This window comes from Hypanus sabinus, chromosome 8 (genome assembly GCF_030144855.1).
Source record: "Hypanus sabinus isolate sHypSab1 chromosome 8, sHypSab1.hap1, whole genome shotgun sequence".
NCBI classification, from domain to species: domain Eukaryota; kingdom Metazoa; phylum Chordata; class Chondrichthyes; order Myliobatiformes; family Dasyatidae; genus Hypanus; species Hypanus sabinus.
The window spans coordinates 144,655,729-144,672,841 of NC_082713.1; the positions used below are offsets into that span (position 1 = coordinate 144,655,729).

A 17,113-nucleotide genomic window follows, 5' to 3' on the forward strand; every position below is an offset into this window, starting at 1 on the left:
GGATTTTAAGACCAATGTCACCTGGTCGGTGGGCAATGAGCTCCTTCCACTCAACAATGGCAGAAGGCTTGAATCACTTTTCTAGTCAGGTCTGATTATAATATTCAAGGCCAATGTTTATCATGCTCCTTGCAAGTTGAGAAATCTTGTGGATTGCATGGAGATTCGGCGGGGTGGGGTATAACATTATCAGACTGAGCTGGGAACTCAAAAATTCACATATATTAAATCTTAACCTATTTTAGGAACTGGATTGTGGGTTGAAATAGATGTGGATGCCATCTGATGTTAAAACTAGATTACTTTAGCACCCTTCATTTACCCTTTGTGTATTGACCTTCTACCATTTAAAAGTGGGGGTACTGGTTGTTTGAATCGAGATCATCTTGAAATTTATTAGACGAGCCACAGACAAAAGTACTCATGGATTCCTGTAAACAATTTTCACAATTTCTCCTTTCACATTTGAATACAGAATGCCACGCAAATGAAAATTGGCCTTCTTTTCAAGCAGGTTGCTCTGTTAATGCTAACTGTTGGAACTTCAGAGAGAAATTTAATTCAGAGGTGCTGATGAACAACCATCATTAAACATAAGCAGTATCTGAGCATCTTATTTAGTGGAAGGAGTAGTAAATATGGATGAAGTGTCCTGATCTTGCAACTGAAATAGTTTCTTACCCAGTTTTCTTCTGAAGAAAAATTGAAGAACTTTTTTTCCAAGTTTTCTCCTCTTTCACATCCTTTATATAATGAAAGCCATCCACCAGACTTATGTTTGAAGTACTACCTGTGTTTGTATGCTTATTCCTGTTCAAATCTCACAGGCTGGCAGATTGATACTCTGAAGTTTTCATGCAATCTTGTTTATCAATATTTTTCTGAAAGGAAGTTGTGTTTCCTCTCATAAATTCAGTAGATTTGACTCTCTGTTTGTTCATTGATGAACTGGACCGAAAAGGCTGAGAGTTTTTTTTTGTTATCTCCTGACTCACTTCTTCGCTTGTCACCATTGCCCCAGAGATCAATGCATCTCCATCACCACTCCCAGCAAGAAACTTTGCCCATGGGTTCAAGTGACTTACTAGATTATCAGGAATCCTGCACAATTAATGACTGCAATTTGAATATAGGCCTCGGCATACACAAGGAACCCTGGAGTGGTATGCAAGCTCCAATTTATCACCACTACTCTGAGAACTTCTGTATCCTGGTGGCACAATCAGAGGATAATCAGGGTAAGTTTCCAGAAGCTTTTGTTTAGCTGAGGTGGTCATCTGGAGTTCCAAAATGATGCGCTCAGCCAGATGCTGAGGGATCCGTACCGCTGTTCCAGGAGGCACCTTCTCTGTTTTGCCGTTCCAGAAACTTACAACCAACCCTTCACTGCCATCATCATGATCTGAAAAATTTCAAATACTGTATTATTTTTCCTTTTTTTTCTACAGCAAACTTCTCTTCAAACCTGATAAATGAACGTGTTTATTTTTCCTGCCTTTAATCTTAGTCTTAATGTTGTTTGTTTTATGCTGTATAATTTTGATAGAAAATGACAGAAAATAAGAGGCAGTGCAAAGTGGCTTTGAGAATAACTGGCTGTTCTCAAAGTTAGAATGGTGTGTACAACTTTGTGTATAATAGGTGATTAAATATGCAATACACTGTTTCTGTAGCTGAAATATGGCATGTACATCATTTCAAAGCTTAGTTCTAGTGCGAATTTTATCTGCTGTTTACTTGCTGAAACTTATAATATTTTGTCTAATATGTGTACTGAACATAAGATATCAAGACTAGAAGTACTAGGAAAAAATGGAAATTGACTGATTGATGACAGTGACAAAGAAATATCACTGGTAGGTCCAGAAATGTAGACATAGCTACAATACAGTCCATCAAAGAAGCATGCCATCTTCATAAAGACCTCTATGTGTCATCCAAGTGAGTGCACACAAATTTTCCTGAAGTTCACAATACATAGTGTTCTGTAATACATAGTACAGGTAGTATGGTAGCATTGCAGTTAGCGTAATGCGATAACAGCGTCAGCGACCCAGGTTGGTGAAGAGTTTGTACATTTTCCATGTGACTGTATGGGTACTTGCCTTCCCAGCATATATGATGAATAAACATCTGGGGCTTGCAGCTGGTACAGGTATCAATTTTAACCAATGTTTCAATGATAAACTGCCATCTTCATCAGGGATGATGCCTGAGCATGTCTAGTCTGGTGGTATTTAACCCCCTGTCGTCCTTCCCTCCTGATTGGATGAGGACTAGCCAATCAAGAGTCCACTGTGCTACCTTGTTTGCAATCGAATTCCACTCACAGCGACTTGTACCGCAACAATAACAGCCAGCATCATGCCTCCCAATGCAGAGCGGTTCTTTCTATTTTAATTAACCATGTGAAAACTGTTTTGGACCCAGTTCTCCACATGGAAATAAGACAATTATGCACAACATCCTTACAGAATGGCTACAAGGTGATAGAAATTAATTGGACCCTTAAAAAGGCCAACAGAAAAACCAGGAACCCTATCAACAAGGAGAAACCCATTGCTACTGCCTGTCTTCCCTATATTTCCACAAACCTGAAAGGAATCAAACACAGCTTATGTGGGTCAAAGATGACCTGGGACTCAGGCTGTAAATGTGAAGCAGCATATATCTACCAGATGGGGCACATGGTGGAAACCTGCATCAAGGATCACAGGAGGTGTATCCATTTGGGTTACCTGGAGAAATCAGTGGAAGCAAAATATTGCATTCCATTCACAATGGCCATAGGATTTACTTTGAAGGCACGAAACTGCTGTGCCATGCCAATGGTTTTGGGACTGCCTGGTGAAGGAAGCCATTGAAATAAAACTAGAGGAAACTAATTTTAACAAAGACTAAGATCTCGCTTAAAGTAAGAATTGGAATTCGATTGTAAACAAGGTGGAACAGCGGAAACATGAAAGGATGAGGGCTAACCAATCAAGAGTGGCTGACAACGGGGGTATATATGTAGCACCAGACTAGATGTGCCTAGGCATCATTCCTGATGAAGGTGGGAGAGTTTGTCATCAAAATGTCAGTTAAAATCAATACCTGTACCCAGCTGGAAGCCTGAGCAGGGTTTATTCAGCTTTGGTACATGTAAAAAAAAAATCTGTAAAGAGAAGATGCTTTCAAAATAACAAAATGAGAAGTTCCTAATATCAAAATAGTTACTATAAAGAGTAGTAAAACAGTAAAAAACTAAATCAAATCAATATTTGTTATGACCACCCTTTAAAGCTGCATCAATTCTCTTCGGTAACTGTTGTGCAATTTTATAAGAAAATCAGCAGGTAGTTTGTTCCAAGCATTTTGGAGAACTTGCAACACACACAAATTGCTGGAGGAACTCAGCAGGTCAGACAGCATCAATGGAAAAGAGTACAGTCAGCATTTTGGGCCAAGACCCTTCAGCAGGAGAACTTGCCACAGTTCTTCTGCAGACTTTGGCTGTCTTGCTTGCTTCTGTCTCTCCAGGTAATCCCAGACAGCCTCGGTGATGTTGAGATTGGGGCTCTGTGGAGGCCGTACCATCTAATACCGTATTAAAAAAATCTAGGGTGCCTAAAACTTTTGCACAGTACTGTATATGAACTACTCATTGATTTTCTAGACAAATCAATATCCTCCTTCTAAAGCAATTTATAATGCACACTGGTGTGCCATCAAATGTGACACCCCAGTAATAAGCACATTGCTAAAGCAAGGCACACAATGCATTTATAAAAGTTTGCAAAATATGGCTGGGATATATACTGGGATGGCAACAAGTCTTCTCTATCAATTCTAACAAGTTTTCTCTATCGAGTGCAAGAAATCGCCTCAAGGCACGAGGGGCTGCACATTTATAGGCCTTAACTGGAATTGTGAAATGGGAGGCAATCAAATAGTGAGAAGAAGACCGCTGAAGGACTTACCCAGAACCAACACTAATGTGGTGGGTTCTCGCTTTCATTCTGGTGGAATTTTCAATGCCTGTATAGTGATAACTTGGAAGCTCCTTACTTTGCACTAGTGCAACTTGCTTTGAAATAATGCTAGTATCAATAGATCACACATCGGAAACATGTTTCATACGTATTGCTCAATTTTGATTAGGTTTTATACCTAAATTTAATCCCCGTTCTTCTCTGCCTTCTAATACTGTTCCTGGGCCATACCGTTCCATCCCAGGCTCCCATGGTGCCAATACTGTGCATTTAGGTCCAATACCATGCCTTTTCGCATCCTCATAATGCATTATATCACAATGTGCAATTTCCTTCAGCCTACTTTGGGCCTTTAGTTTTTTCTTCTTACTTTTATCAAATTCTACCAAAAATCGACCTGGGCATCTCTAAACAAAACAACAGATCATACATCATTAAACATTTTTATGTGCCTCATTCTGCACTTAAAACGGTTAAGCTTTATTAGTAGCTATTATAGGAAATCATTTCCTCATCACATACAAATATGCAGGAGATCAATGCATTCAAAGAATTGAATTCATGTCCCAAAATTAGTTTCAATTTATGGCATCAGTACTGAAAGAAAAGCAAAGTGTCCCATTGCAGCCAGCCTCATTTGAATCAGGGACCTGTAGAATAAATGGGGTTAAAGATGAGGCATTAAACTAAATAATCAGAATGGGGTGGGCTAAGAGTATTGGGGAAGAATTGTCAAAGACAAATTTAGAAAGATAAAAACAAGGACTAGGTAACATTGTGGTCTAGTGAAATGGATTAAGATGAGCAGAGACTGCTGAGAAACGACAGAGCATGCAACATGAATATACATCCAGTTAGAGGCAGAGAAAGGAAAAATGGTTAAGAGTCATCACTGAAAGAACACTTTATTGAATGTTCACATACTTCCTAACAATTACTGGCACAAGCAGAAATAACTAATAGCTAGAAACATAGTTAAAAAAAAGTAACCAATACTGGGAATTAAATACTCCAAGATGCTTCTAATAAGGTTAGGGAAAGCAGAGGAGGAGGAGGAGCAGTAATTCACAATTGAACACAACTGGATCACTGTATTGCATATAAATACAGATCTCTGGAACATGGTGCAGTTTCAGAATTGTGGAAAATCATCTACATGTGACAGACATTCCCAAACATAAATCCACTGTACCTCTATTTCATTGCCAAGTCTTCCCAGATAGTAATATCCATCATTCTCTCTTCGAGCCAGAACACGAACTCCCCTTATCAGCTCTCCAGCATAGGAATTAATTAAATCTCCTTTTGACTTAACCTTATTGCTATCAGGATGTATTGTACACCAGCTACATAAAACAGAGTCATTTTATTCACACAGTTTCAGGATACAAATCTGAAAACCAAATTTAAGCTATCAGTAATAGCATTTATGAGAACTTGTAATTGAAATGTAATTGAATATGATTGATTTTATTCACTGGTGTGGTGCAACTTGTTCTGTATTACTATTTCTAGTTCAGGGTCAATTTTGGTGGGGGGGGTAGGTTGTAATTTAGTTTGCCCTCAGGATGCTCTCCAGCACAGGTGCATTTTTCTCAGCCAGGGCTTATTAAGCATAACATGTTGACTGTATATATACTTTCTGCTACAAGGATGGATTTTTTGAAATCAAATGACAGAATTCTACTGTTCCTGGAAGGCTTTACCTTAACTTGGGGCCTTAAACAACTATGTAGATGGGACTCATAGAGAGAGAGAAGAAACATCAATGCCATTTACTATGGCATTTTTCATATAAATAGCTACCTTTCCATATAACATCATCACAAGCAATGAGAACAAAGGCAGAAAGAAAGGTAATCCTCTTGGCAACTTAGTCTTCGTCCCCATTCATTTGCATTAACTGGATATTTTACTTTTAATGGACGGATATACATTCATGATCAACACCAACATCTTGACTTTTCAGATATCACAAAATTATATAACTGATGCAAGATGTAAAATGAAGGGGGTTGGGGGTTTTGGGGTTTTTGATGTTCCAGCTGCCATTTTCTGTGTGGGTGATCTGTTAGTTTTTGTGCGAGTGAGGGAGATGGGGGCTTGGGGTCTGGGATTTGATATTCCAGCTGCCGTTTTCCAGGTGAGATTGGGATAAACTGCAAAAGAAAGAATTACAGCATTTCCAAAGTATATATGTAATTAGTTTGTATACATAGTAAAAATATTTGCTAAAATTTATTTTAATATGTGGAAAAGATTCAAAGGTTCATTTTTTTGTCAAAAGTATGCTGCACCCTGTTCTAAAATTACCACCTTTATTGTCAAATTGCTCCATGACCTCAACCCTCCTCCAGTTTTAGATCGCTCTGAGAAAATTTTGCTTTCCTTCAGCTCCTTAACTCTTACGTATTTTTGATTTGTTCTTTTCATTGACAATGGTTATAGTTACAGCTACCTAGGCATATGCTCTGAAATTTCCTCCCTGGATCTCTCCCCTTTCTACTTCCCCCTCTTTCCTTAAGATACTTTTTAAAATGTATCGCTTTGGCCAAACTTCTTGTCACCTGTCCTAATAACTCCTCAGGATATTTAGCATGCCACAAAGAGTTCCATCAATGTCAATAGAAATCCGCATTATTCTGCTGTTGGCACTGATTGAACTCAAAGCTGAAATATTGCACATTAAATACATAGTATATAAATATTATATTGATGTCCTTATGCCATACCTGAAAGGCACAACAAAATGGGGTAGTCCAGTTAGATCATAGGTGTCTCTTTTCAGTACTGGTGTCTCTGAACAATGTAGTCCCAAGAGATCAAAGGAGTGAAGTTCAGAGACTGGGATAAGCTGCAAAAGAAGATAGTACAGCACATCCAAAGCAAATATGTAATTACTTTGTATGCATAGTGAAAATATTTGCTAAAAATTATTTTAGTATGTAGAAAAGGTTTAAAGGTTCATTTTATTGTCAAAAGTATGCATGTACAATACAACTTTGATATTCATCTTCTCCAGATAGCCATGGGAGTTGTTGGAAGACCCCACCCTCCCCACATGAAAAGGAAAAAGAAACAAAACTCAACAAATCCCAAACCCCCACCCCATCCCTCGCACAAAGGCTAACAGATCGCCCACCTGGAAAACAGCAGTGAGAACATCGAACCCCAGACCCCAAGCCCCCAACCCCCTCACTAGCACAAAATCTAATGGATCATCCACAGAGAAAAACCAAGAACATCAGAACCCAAATCCCCAATCCATCCTCACACAAAAATAACATATCACCCACCCAGAACCCCAACCCATCAATCATAAAACAGTATTAAAACACAATGTGGTTTAGGACAGCATGCAGTGCCTGCTGAAAGCCATGTCTAAGCAGTGTGGACTTTGTTGAGTGTGGGGATGATTTCATTATAAAGATATATTGGCTTAATTTAGTTTTGCTTTGTTACCTGCCAGCTCAGATTCAACCAAGTGACTGAGTACTTCCAATAAGTGGGAATATAATCTACAGATTCTGCAAAGATGCTGTAGTCTCCACTAAGTGTATTTCTCTGAATAGTAGACTTTGATGAGACAATGGTAACAATGCAGTTTAATAAATTACATGAATATATTTGTTTTCAATCTTGACTTCTGGTGCTATCAGTGTTAAATCTCCAAGTTCTCTCTGTGACTGAATTTCCTGCAGGTGTCCTCTTTTACACATTATCCCGAATATAGGAGGGTGGTAGGAGAATCAAGGGGAAAGTATTTTTTATATGTTGCAAATGAGAAAACTATTTTTCAAAAGCAGTTGTCAGAAGAGTGACAATTTCTAGAACTTAATTACAGTTTGAAGTATTGAATAAAGATATTTATTCAAGTAGGACATTTGATAATTTGAAAAGAAGGACAATGGCAAGCAATTCTAATGACTTATAAATTCAGTGCTCCTAAATGGTTGTGCTGCATGGTCGATGTGGGCTTTCTACTGAAGACTTCAGAAGGTTGAAGGAAATGTGCTGCCGGAACCAGAGTGTAGTTGGGGCTGATGGTGTGGGTGAAGGAGAGGTCAGCTTCAATGAACTGCAGTTGGGTCAGTGTTTAAGATAGAGGTCAGAGTATCCCGGGATGGTCAAGCTTATAAAGTGGCTTAATTGGCTAGGAAGGAAGAGGAGGATGTGATATCAGTGGATTTTATGTAGCTTTGGCAGGGAGGGGTGCGGGGAAAGAGGATGCAGCTATTATAATACTTGAATGTTTCCCCCGTATAATAAGATGGACTTTTGCATCACAATTTACCTCATTATGATCTTGCACCTTAGTATTTACCTGCACTGCGCTTTCTCAATGGCTCGTATATTTTAGTCAGCATTCTGTTATTGTTTTACCTCATTCTACCTCAAAGCACCGTGTAATTGATTTGGTTTGTATGAACAATACAAAGCATCTCCGTTCATGCAACAATAATAAACCAATTTCCATTTCCAGTTGTCAAGCCTCAAGAGACAGCCGGAGTTGGGAAGCTGGCATGAATAGGAGGAGGGTTTGATACTGTGGTGGAGGATGGGGTGTAAAGGAAAAGTCCCAGACAGCCGCAGCATAATGAAAATCTAGCTCTGGTAACTGTCCAAAGATTGGTGATCCTGAAATAACATAGTATAATTTCCTGGGTTTTAATCTAAAAACTGCTTGTTAACAATGCAAAGTAAAACTTCTGCAAGAGAGTTTCTGGCAAACTTCCCAGAGTGATGTGAGATGACCTTAATGACAGATCATAGAATTTCACCTCACAATTAGTAATTTCAATCGTGTGTTATAGAGCTCCATTCAATCTAATTTCTAAATTTATGCTCATTATACACTTTTTCAACCATACTCCCTATCATAAAGCAATTACTATCAGGCTGATCTGCTATGAAAAATGAGCCTTGAAATCACAAACCCAGAAGAATCTGTAAGTACAAATAGCTGATGTCGTAATGGCAATTTATTGAAACCCACTTGTTCTACTGCTCCGCGTCTGCAGACCATTGCAGTTTGAAATGAAGCACCTGTCAGCCATGCTATCTGTTCCAAGAGTTCGTTAGCCTCTATCTTGCTGCACTTTTCCATTGTGCAGAGGGTGTGTACCGGTCGTCCTTTTGCTGCACACGTCAATACAGTGTAGATTTTATGAGGGTTGATGTCGAATTTTCCATCAGTCATCAGGTAAATAGCATCAGTGCTGGGATCATCTAAGGCAACAGCTAACGCATGCTGCATGTTTCTACCAGCTCTACATTCCAGAGATCTGATCCATGGGATAGTTTTCTCTACCTTTTGAAGTGTACAATCAATCAAATCGTCACAATATTTTTTAACCTAGGGAAAAAGGAAACAGATGAATTTGCAATTAGTGACTCATCAGAATCGCAGGAAACCATAAATGTTGAGCTCGATGTTTTGTATCTGATGGGCACAACCTATTGTGTGGGATTATATGAGAATGCAGCTAACTGCTGTGGAATAAGTGAAATAAGCACTTAACTCCACAAACTAGTTTGTGTGATTTCACAGGGTTACCCTAGTTTGGAGAGGGAGTGAAGGTGGACTGGCACTTCTGGGCAAGGTAATGATGGATGGTTAGGTCCCTCTCCTAATTAACATACTGTACATTAATAACAACTGCAGAAAAATACCCCCTGCTCAATTAACGTCTCTTTCTTTACTACCCCGATAATCTAATGCTTTCTCAGAAAATTATTCTCTGTTGAGTTGTGAGCACCCTTGACCTACAAAACTAGATACATCCCAATTTAAACCCCAAACTCAATCTCTGTCCTCAAACCATTTCCAAGAAGGTCACAGGAAATTGTTCTTAAATAAAATTGTTTGTTACCATCAAGCCTGAAACCATATTAATAGTGCAACAGGAAGCATGAAGTTCAGGGACAAGGGCCATAAAGTGATTGAGTTTTAGAGCACGGAAACAGTTTCTTTAGTCTACTGAGTCCATATGGAGCACCTACTTTTACTCTAATTTTGTCATATCTATTTCATCCTCTCAAACTCCCATTTCCTTACCCCGAGATTCTGCTACTCACTACATACTAGGGGCATTTTACAGGGGCCAACTAACCTCTCAGTCCTTACAGTTTTGGGATGTGGGAGCAAACCAGAGGGAATGCACATGGTCACAGGAGAATAAGTTCACATGGAGAACACTGGAGGTCACGATCAAAGCTAGGTTGCTGGAGCTGTGAAGCAGCAGTTCATCATCTGTGCCACCGTATTAGTCAAATTTGTCAGCACAAAGAAATAATTGTTACTCAAGGATCAAGAATGATGCCCATTAGTAGCCACAAGTTTAACCTGAGTGTGGAGCAAAAATGTTACGTCTTACTTTAAAAAAAACTCCTGTGGTTCTTTTAGTGAGTGTTGGCTTGGCTACCGAGCACCTGAGAATGCTGGCCAAGGCACACATGGCATTTTCATCACACGTGATCAAATGGTTATTGTATTGATGAAGTGCTAAGCAGCAGAATTCCACAATCAGAAGGCAAGGTCAGTATTTTTCCAGGGAATTCAAGAGTCACAGATATGTACAATATTGTACAAAAATCTTAGGCACATATATATTGTCGGGGTGCCTACAACTTTTGCATAGTACTGTAGTAATTTTACGTATTTCACTGTCCTGCTGCCGCACATAAAACAAATTTCTTGACATATGCGAGTGATGATAAACCTGATTCTGATATGGATTTCTATTGTGGACTTAGTGGAAAGGCAGCAGGGAGAGGGTAATTGTGTTGGGAAAAGGGGAAGGAGTGGGATGCACCAGAGAGATATTCTGTAATGATCAATAAACAAATTGTTTGGAATCAAATAACCTTGCCTAGTGTCTCAGAGTTGGGTGTGTCTACATCCATCCCTGCAAATCCTTCTCTCCCACTTGTCCCACAATGGTACGCCACCCTCACTATTCCCAATATATTTGCTCCCGCCAGATTTACAACTTCACTCTCTGCTCCATGTTGACAAATACAGAACTGTGCAAAAGTCTTAGGCACCCTAGCTATATATATGTGCCTAAGACTATTGCACAGTACTGTATGTCTTCCAAGAGCAACATAAATGATATCCTAGACATTGGGTAACCTCAAGCTATGCTAAAGATCAAAACCTATGACAAAAAATGAAATAAAACTGGAGACTTTTAAGAAAGTTTAATCTATTAGGAAATAAATTAACAATGGTGATGTCATGATTATACTCTGTAGCAATGGCTAAGTAATTAAATGCTTGGCCAGCGAAACAATGCTGTATGAGACAGCTAAAACTCTTAGGAAATTGGGACCAGTTCCGGAGTAGGACAGTGGTGATGCTTTTTTTTAAATTAATTTTTATGAGTTTTTACAATGCAACAAAACAAGAGGTTTATACAGTGCAAAACAAACATATCAAAGTACAGTTCATAACAATTAAGAAAAGCACCCATAGTAGAATCGTATAAAGTTACTTACCATGCCACACTCCCACTACCCAACTCCAAACCAACCTTACGATATATAAAAAAGTTAATCAGAACTATATCACCACAGAGCTGTATTTATAAAAAGAAGGTATATTGCCTATTACCTAATCTATAATATTTTTAACACATCAAAAAAAACCCCATAAATCTTAGCCATAAGAAGCTGGAGGTAAGGGATTTAAATGCAAAAGAGAAAAGGGAGGGATGCACCCTTAATCTGAATGGGAATTATGGAAATGAAGAGAAGGTCCCCACACATTTTGGAACTTTATGTCCAAATTAAGAAGTGAATAACAAATCTTTAAAAGGTCTAAGCGGGACATAATATCTCTAAGCCATTGAGCATGAGTGGGTGGGCAGCATCTCTCCACTAATGCTTCTTCTAAAAGCTGAAGTATTTGTCTCACAAGAATTTTGATCATTTGAGCATTCATTCAGAAAAATGTTTTCATTTAAAGATGAGGAACTAAATGCTATGGAAGATGAAGTGGCAAAAAAAGCTAGTGAGAGTGGAAGTGGAAAGGATATGACTACTTATAAATCTGGCAACTATCCAAGTAGAAAAGCCTCTGGACCTTAATGACAAGTACTTAGAATGTAAATTTCAAACAACATTGGGGCAATTTAGAATTGAGCTTGAGTACAAAAGTGGCAGTGAAGAACTGACCTTGCCAGAAAATGCAATGATGTTGAATTTGCAGTCGGTCATTGTATAGGCCCGCGCAAACAAAATCTCAATCAGGTGATACTTGGCTGCGTCCAGCATAGTTTGCATATTCATAGATGTGTCCAGAATAAAGGTTATATTCTTTTCTTTGATATCTCTGAGCAGAATCATAGAACTCCCTGTACAGAATAAAGATGATCGGACTGGCATAACAATTCTCTGAAATGAAAACATACAATGAAATTTATACCACCAGTCCAGCATCCTCTTACATACCTAGATCCCAGAAATCAACATAGCCTTCGTTTGACTTCTGAAGGAATATTGCATCTCTAGTATAATCTGTCCAATGGGAAAATTAAGCTTCCAAGGTATTGTAACACTAATTTATGTTCTCCAGAATAATTGGAGGTACCAGATCAATACATATCTGGTATATCCAAACTGACTCAGCAAACAATAATTTTACATGATATCACATTCTACAATCTTGTTTACATTTCTTTTTCTCCAGCTGAACTTCAAGAAAATGAACAACATGATAATGAGTTTTACATTAATGAATGATGATAAAGGTGTTCCTTGCCTACACAATAGGTATTTACGCTTGTGTGCCAAGTCTGTGTAGGAGAGCTTGGTCTTCAGTCATTTTGGACCTCCTGCCATCGGACCAAAGCCCCATTCTGTCAAGCCCAACTGGCAGCTGCTATTCAAAAAGCAACCCACATCAAAATGCATGAGTCATCCTCAAACCCATGAGGCTGACTGAAAAGGAGAGTTGTAAAGGACATGGATACACATCTACATTCATGAGTCACTTCGCCAGGCACTATTTAGTGTGGTGTTACGTAAAGCAATCTAGCCAAATCCAACATTAGATTGGATTCATTGACCCTGTTTAAGGTACAGCAAAAGACATTAACGATCTAGGCTGAGAAAGAGAAATGTTAGCTCGCATTCACAAACCTGATCCATTTCCAAAGACTGCTGCTGTATAATCATAAGATTTGGAGAAGACTGGATTCAGCTGCACATCACCACTATGGTCTTTTAGCTAACTGACACATACAATCCACACCCCAATATTAAGAATGACCATGTCGCCAGAACCTCTCACTGCTCAGTAAGATTCACATCTTCTGAAATAAGAAAGATTGATGTTACTGATGGTAAAGGCATATACAGTATATCACTGTAGAGATCTCAGAAAAAGAGACATCCAGCAAGAATTAAAGTTGCTACACAAATTTATTTTGAAGTTGCCGGTATTTATACTCCAGAGAATGAGCCCGCATCTGCAATAGATAAAAGCATTTAGTAAAGGTTGTTTTGAGGCAGCTTTATTTCAAATACTGCTGTGACTTGTTGACTTGTGTAAAGAATAACCAGCATTTATCGCCTGCATCTGTTGAGCAGAAGCAAGCTTCAAGTAAATTATGCAAGGAATATTTCATATACATTATAAAATAAAGAATATAAATTCTTCCTTCATTAATATATATAAAACCTGCCCAATAGAGATATAGAATAAAATTCTACATCAAAGAAGGATACACAACAGGTTAAAATAATCTTTTTACCTATAAATATCTGATTGCTTCTTACCTTCTCAATCCACTTTTCTGCTTGTAGCTATATATCAAGCTCCAACTCCATTAAACTCCAACTCAAACTCCATTAGAAGTATCAGCTTGTACAAATACTTTGCTCATCAATATCGCTGCTTATACTAGGCCTTATCTCCTGTTATGTTGGAATTTCTCTCAATCCACCACTCTGCAGATATACTGTATCTCCTCTTTGCTGTCTTCATTGTTCATTTCTGTAGCACATTTGTTTCTAACAGCATCTAAAACTTTACATATGTATTATTTATTTATCCTTGTATTATTCATACATTTCTCATCATGAACATCTTACAATTATTGCATATACTGCAGCTATTTCAAAATACCTTGAGTATTTGTCTGTCAATAATTTCCCAACTTATTTTGAGGTTGTCTACTGTTGTTTGTAATTCCGTATTTCTCTTTTTACCTCCAATTTGATTTCTAGATATTAATCTCCGAATCTCTGTGTATCTGTGCCCTTCTGTTTCTCGTGGTTTCTATGTTCAAGCCTCGTCTAGTGAGTCTGTGTTTCTCTTGTTACCTGGGAGACCACAAACACAGACAAAGGTTCTGCCAGTCTCTCATTACAGAAGCAGATTCAAGTTTTTTTTTTCTATCCATATTTTATGATTCTGCACCTAGATATTCAGCCTGCTATCTGTACTGGCAACACCAACAGAGGTGGGAAGTTTTATTTAAATCAAAATGAACTGTTTTCAGTGACTGAACCAAAAAATGAATGAAACTGTGAACATATCTCTTGATTTCAACAGTATGACGTTAGGATCTTACTTCATTGAGTGTTATGCAGGCACAGCATTCACACAAGATAATCTCTATCAATCAACATTTATCCATAACTTTTGGTGATTGACCTCACCATCACTCAGTTAGCAAATCTGAATGCTTTAGACGTTTATTTCACAGCTGACACACGCATTCACATCAGCCAAAATATATTAATGAGAGACATATTATCTTCTAACTTTCAGGGCAAGGTGGTGCACAGGCAGGGACAGAAGCTGGTTACTAAATAGATGCGTGTGCTTATCTGCTCGGAGTGCCCACAGCCAAGGTTGTGTACAGCAATTGGAGAAAAGAACTGCAACCTCAGACTTAATCCTCTTTTGTACATCCACGGTTTCCTATTTGAAAAAGAAGTTACATTAGATTCCATGCACTTAATAGTCCAGATCCTTTACAGTATTAGCAAAACACACAAAATGCTGGGGGGACCCAGCAGGCCAGGCAGCATCTATGGAAAAGAGTAAATTGTCACTGGTTCGAGCCAAGACGTTTCATCAGGACTGGAGAAAAAAAACTGAGGCCAGGGTAAGAAGGTGGGAAGAGAGGAGGAAGAAGTACAAGGTGATAGGTGACACCAGGAGCGGTGAAGTAAAGAGCTGGGAAGTCAATTGTTGAAAGAGATACAGGGCTAGAGAAGGGGGAATCTGACAGGAGAGGACAGAAGGCCATGGAAGAAAGGGAAGGGGGAGGAGCACCAGAGGGAAGTGATGGGCAGGTGAAAAGAGGGAAAAAAATGGGAAAGGGGGGAGCAATTACCAGAAATTTGAGAAAATGATTTTCATGTCATCAGATTGGAGGCTACCCAGATGGAATATAAGGTGTTGCTCCTCCAACCTGAATGTGGCCTCTTCTCAAGAGTGGAGGAAGCCATGGACTGTCATGCCAGAATAGGAATGGGAAGTAGAATTCATATGGGTGGCCACAGGGTGATACCCCTTTTTCTGCCTGTGGTAAACTACATATACCTGTCTGGACACGCCCGCCCCCCCAGCTGACTGCTCCTGTGGCCCCTCCCACTGACCGTGGCTCCTCCCATATACCCCGGTATAAAGGCGATTGAGGCCTGAGCCCTGCCCTCAGTCTCCAGGATGTAGCGTGGTGGTCAATTGCTGCTTGTTCTTTCTTCCAGTCAATAAAAGCCGATATCTCGCCTCACGTCTCAGAGAGTTATTGATGGTGCATCACTGCCAAATTCAAATGAACAGTTATCACCTTGTTGAAGTATTGTCTTTACATATTCCTTCCAACTAGCCAGCTTCATCGAGGAGTTAATAGTGGAAAGGGTGAGTAATTTCACGTTCCTAGGAATCAGCATCTCAGACATGTTGATGCAATTACAAAGAAGATACACCTCAAAGTTGAAAGTTCAAACTAAATTTACTATGGAAGTACATATATGTCACTATATACAACTCTGAGATTCATTTTCCTGCAGGCTTCACGGCAAATACGAAGAAACAATGGAATCAATGAAAAACCTCACACAACAGACACTGGCAAACAAACAATGTGAAAAGACAAACTGCAAATGCAAAAAAAGGAATAAATAAGCCAAAAAAAAATCAAGGACACAAGGACTTTGAGGAGATTTGTTATGTCACCAAGGACTCTAGCAGGTTTCTACAGATGTACCACAGAGAGCACACTGCCTGGTAGTATTACCAATGACTGGCACCCATGCACAGGATCGTAAATAGTTTCCTAGTGCTGTAAACTCAGCCTGTATCATCATGGGCATCAAATTCCCCAACACTGAGGACATCTGAAAAGGTGATGACTCAAGATGGCAGCATCTATCATGAAGGACCCTCCCCACCCACGACATACCCGCTTCTCATTACTACCATCAGGGAGGAGGTACAGGAGCCTGAAGATGTACACTCAACGTTTTTAAAAAGTTTTTCCCTTCTGCCATCAAATTTCTTAACAGTCCATGAATCCATCAACTAGTTTGCTCCCTATTTGCACTATTTATTTATTTAAAGTAATTTTCTTTATGTATTGCACTGTACTGCTGGTGCATAGCAAATTTCATGTGATATGTCAGTGATAATAAATTTGATTCTGATTCAGAACTAAATCTAGGATTTCCCTTACTGTTGTTGGGCTAGTAAATACTGGTTCAAGGAGTTTTTCAAGATGCATTTAGGAATTTTGTGCCTCTTCATATTTTTTTCACATTGAATGGTGTTCTTGTTAAGACTTCCACCCTATTTTAGTTTGCTTTAGACTGTTAAAGGTCCATAGGCTATCTGCAAAAGAAAATGGATTCTATCTTTACATACACCCAATTTTGACTATAAATAAAAAAAACTCACTTAATATGTTAACAATATACCATGCAGCAGCACAGTAGCATAGCAGTTAGTGCCATGCTTTACAGTGTCGGCAATCCAGGCTGAATTCCCGCCACTGTCTGTAAGGAGTTTGCACATTCTCTGCATTACTGAATAGGTTTCCTCCCACATTCCAAAGACGTATGGGTTAGTAAGTTGTGGACATGCTGCAATGGCATCAGAAGCATGGCAACACTTGCAGGCTGCC

At 39.0% G+C, this 17,113-nt stretch overlaps 1 protein-coding gene across 8 annotated transcripts; it reads right to left on the reverse strand.

Moving 5' to 3' along the window:
* Positions 1–1,109: 1,109 nt before the first annotated feature.
* On the reverse strand, positions 1,110–14,346 carry LOC132398525 (uncharacterized). Of its 8 annotated transcripts, XM_059978127.1 has the most exons (9): positions 14,107–14,346; positions 13,758–14,007; positions 13,119–13,291; positions 12,153–12,371; positions 8,971–9,330; positions 6,707–6,828; positions 5,167–5,320; positions 4,153–4,381; positions 1,110–1,402 (listed from the first exon to the last, which is right to left on the reverse strand). In XM_059978127.1, the coding sequence occupies exons 3-9, from the start codon at positions 13,152–13,154 to the stop codon at positions 1,110–1,112; spliced, it is 1,413 nt and encodes a 470-aa protein (XP_059834110.1). In that variant the 5' UTR covers positions 13,155–13,291; positions 13,758–14,007; positions 14,107–14,346. The 8 variants fall into 8 exon arrangements, with proteins under 8 accessions (XP_059834110.1, XP_059834112.1, XP_059834111.1 ...); XM_059978129.1 differs by lacking the exon at positions 13,758–14,007 and having other exon boundaries at positions 13,119–13,288; XM_059978128.1 differs by lacking the exon at positions 13,758–14,007.
* Positions 14,347–17,113: the final 2,767 nt, after the last annotated feature.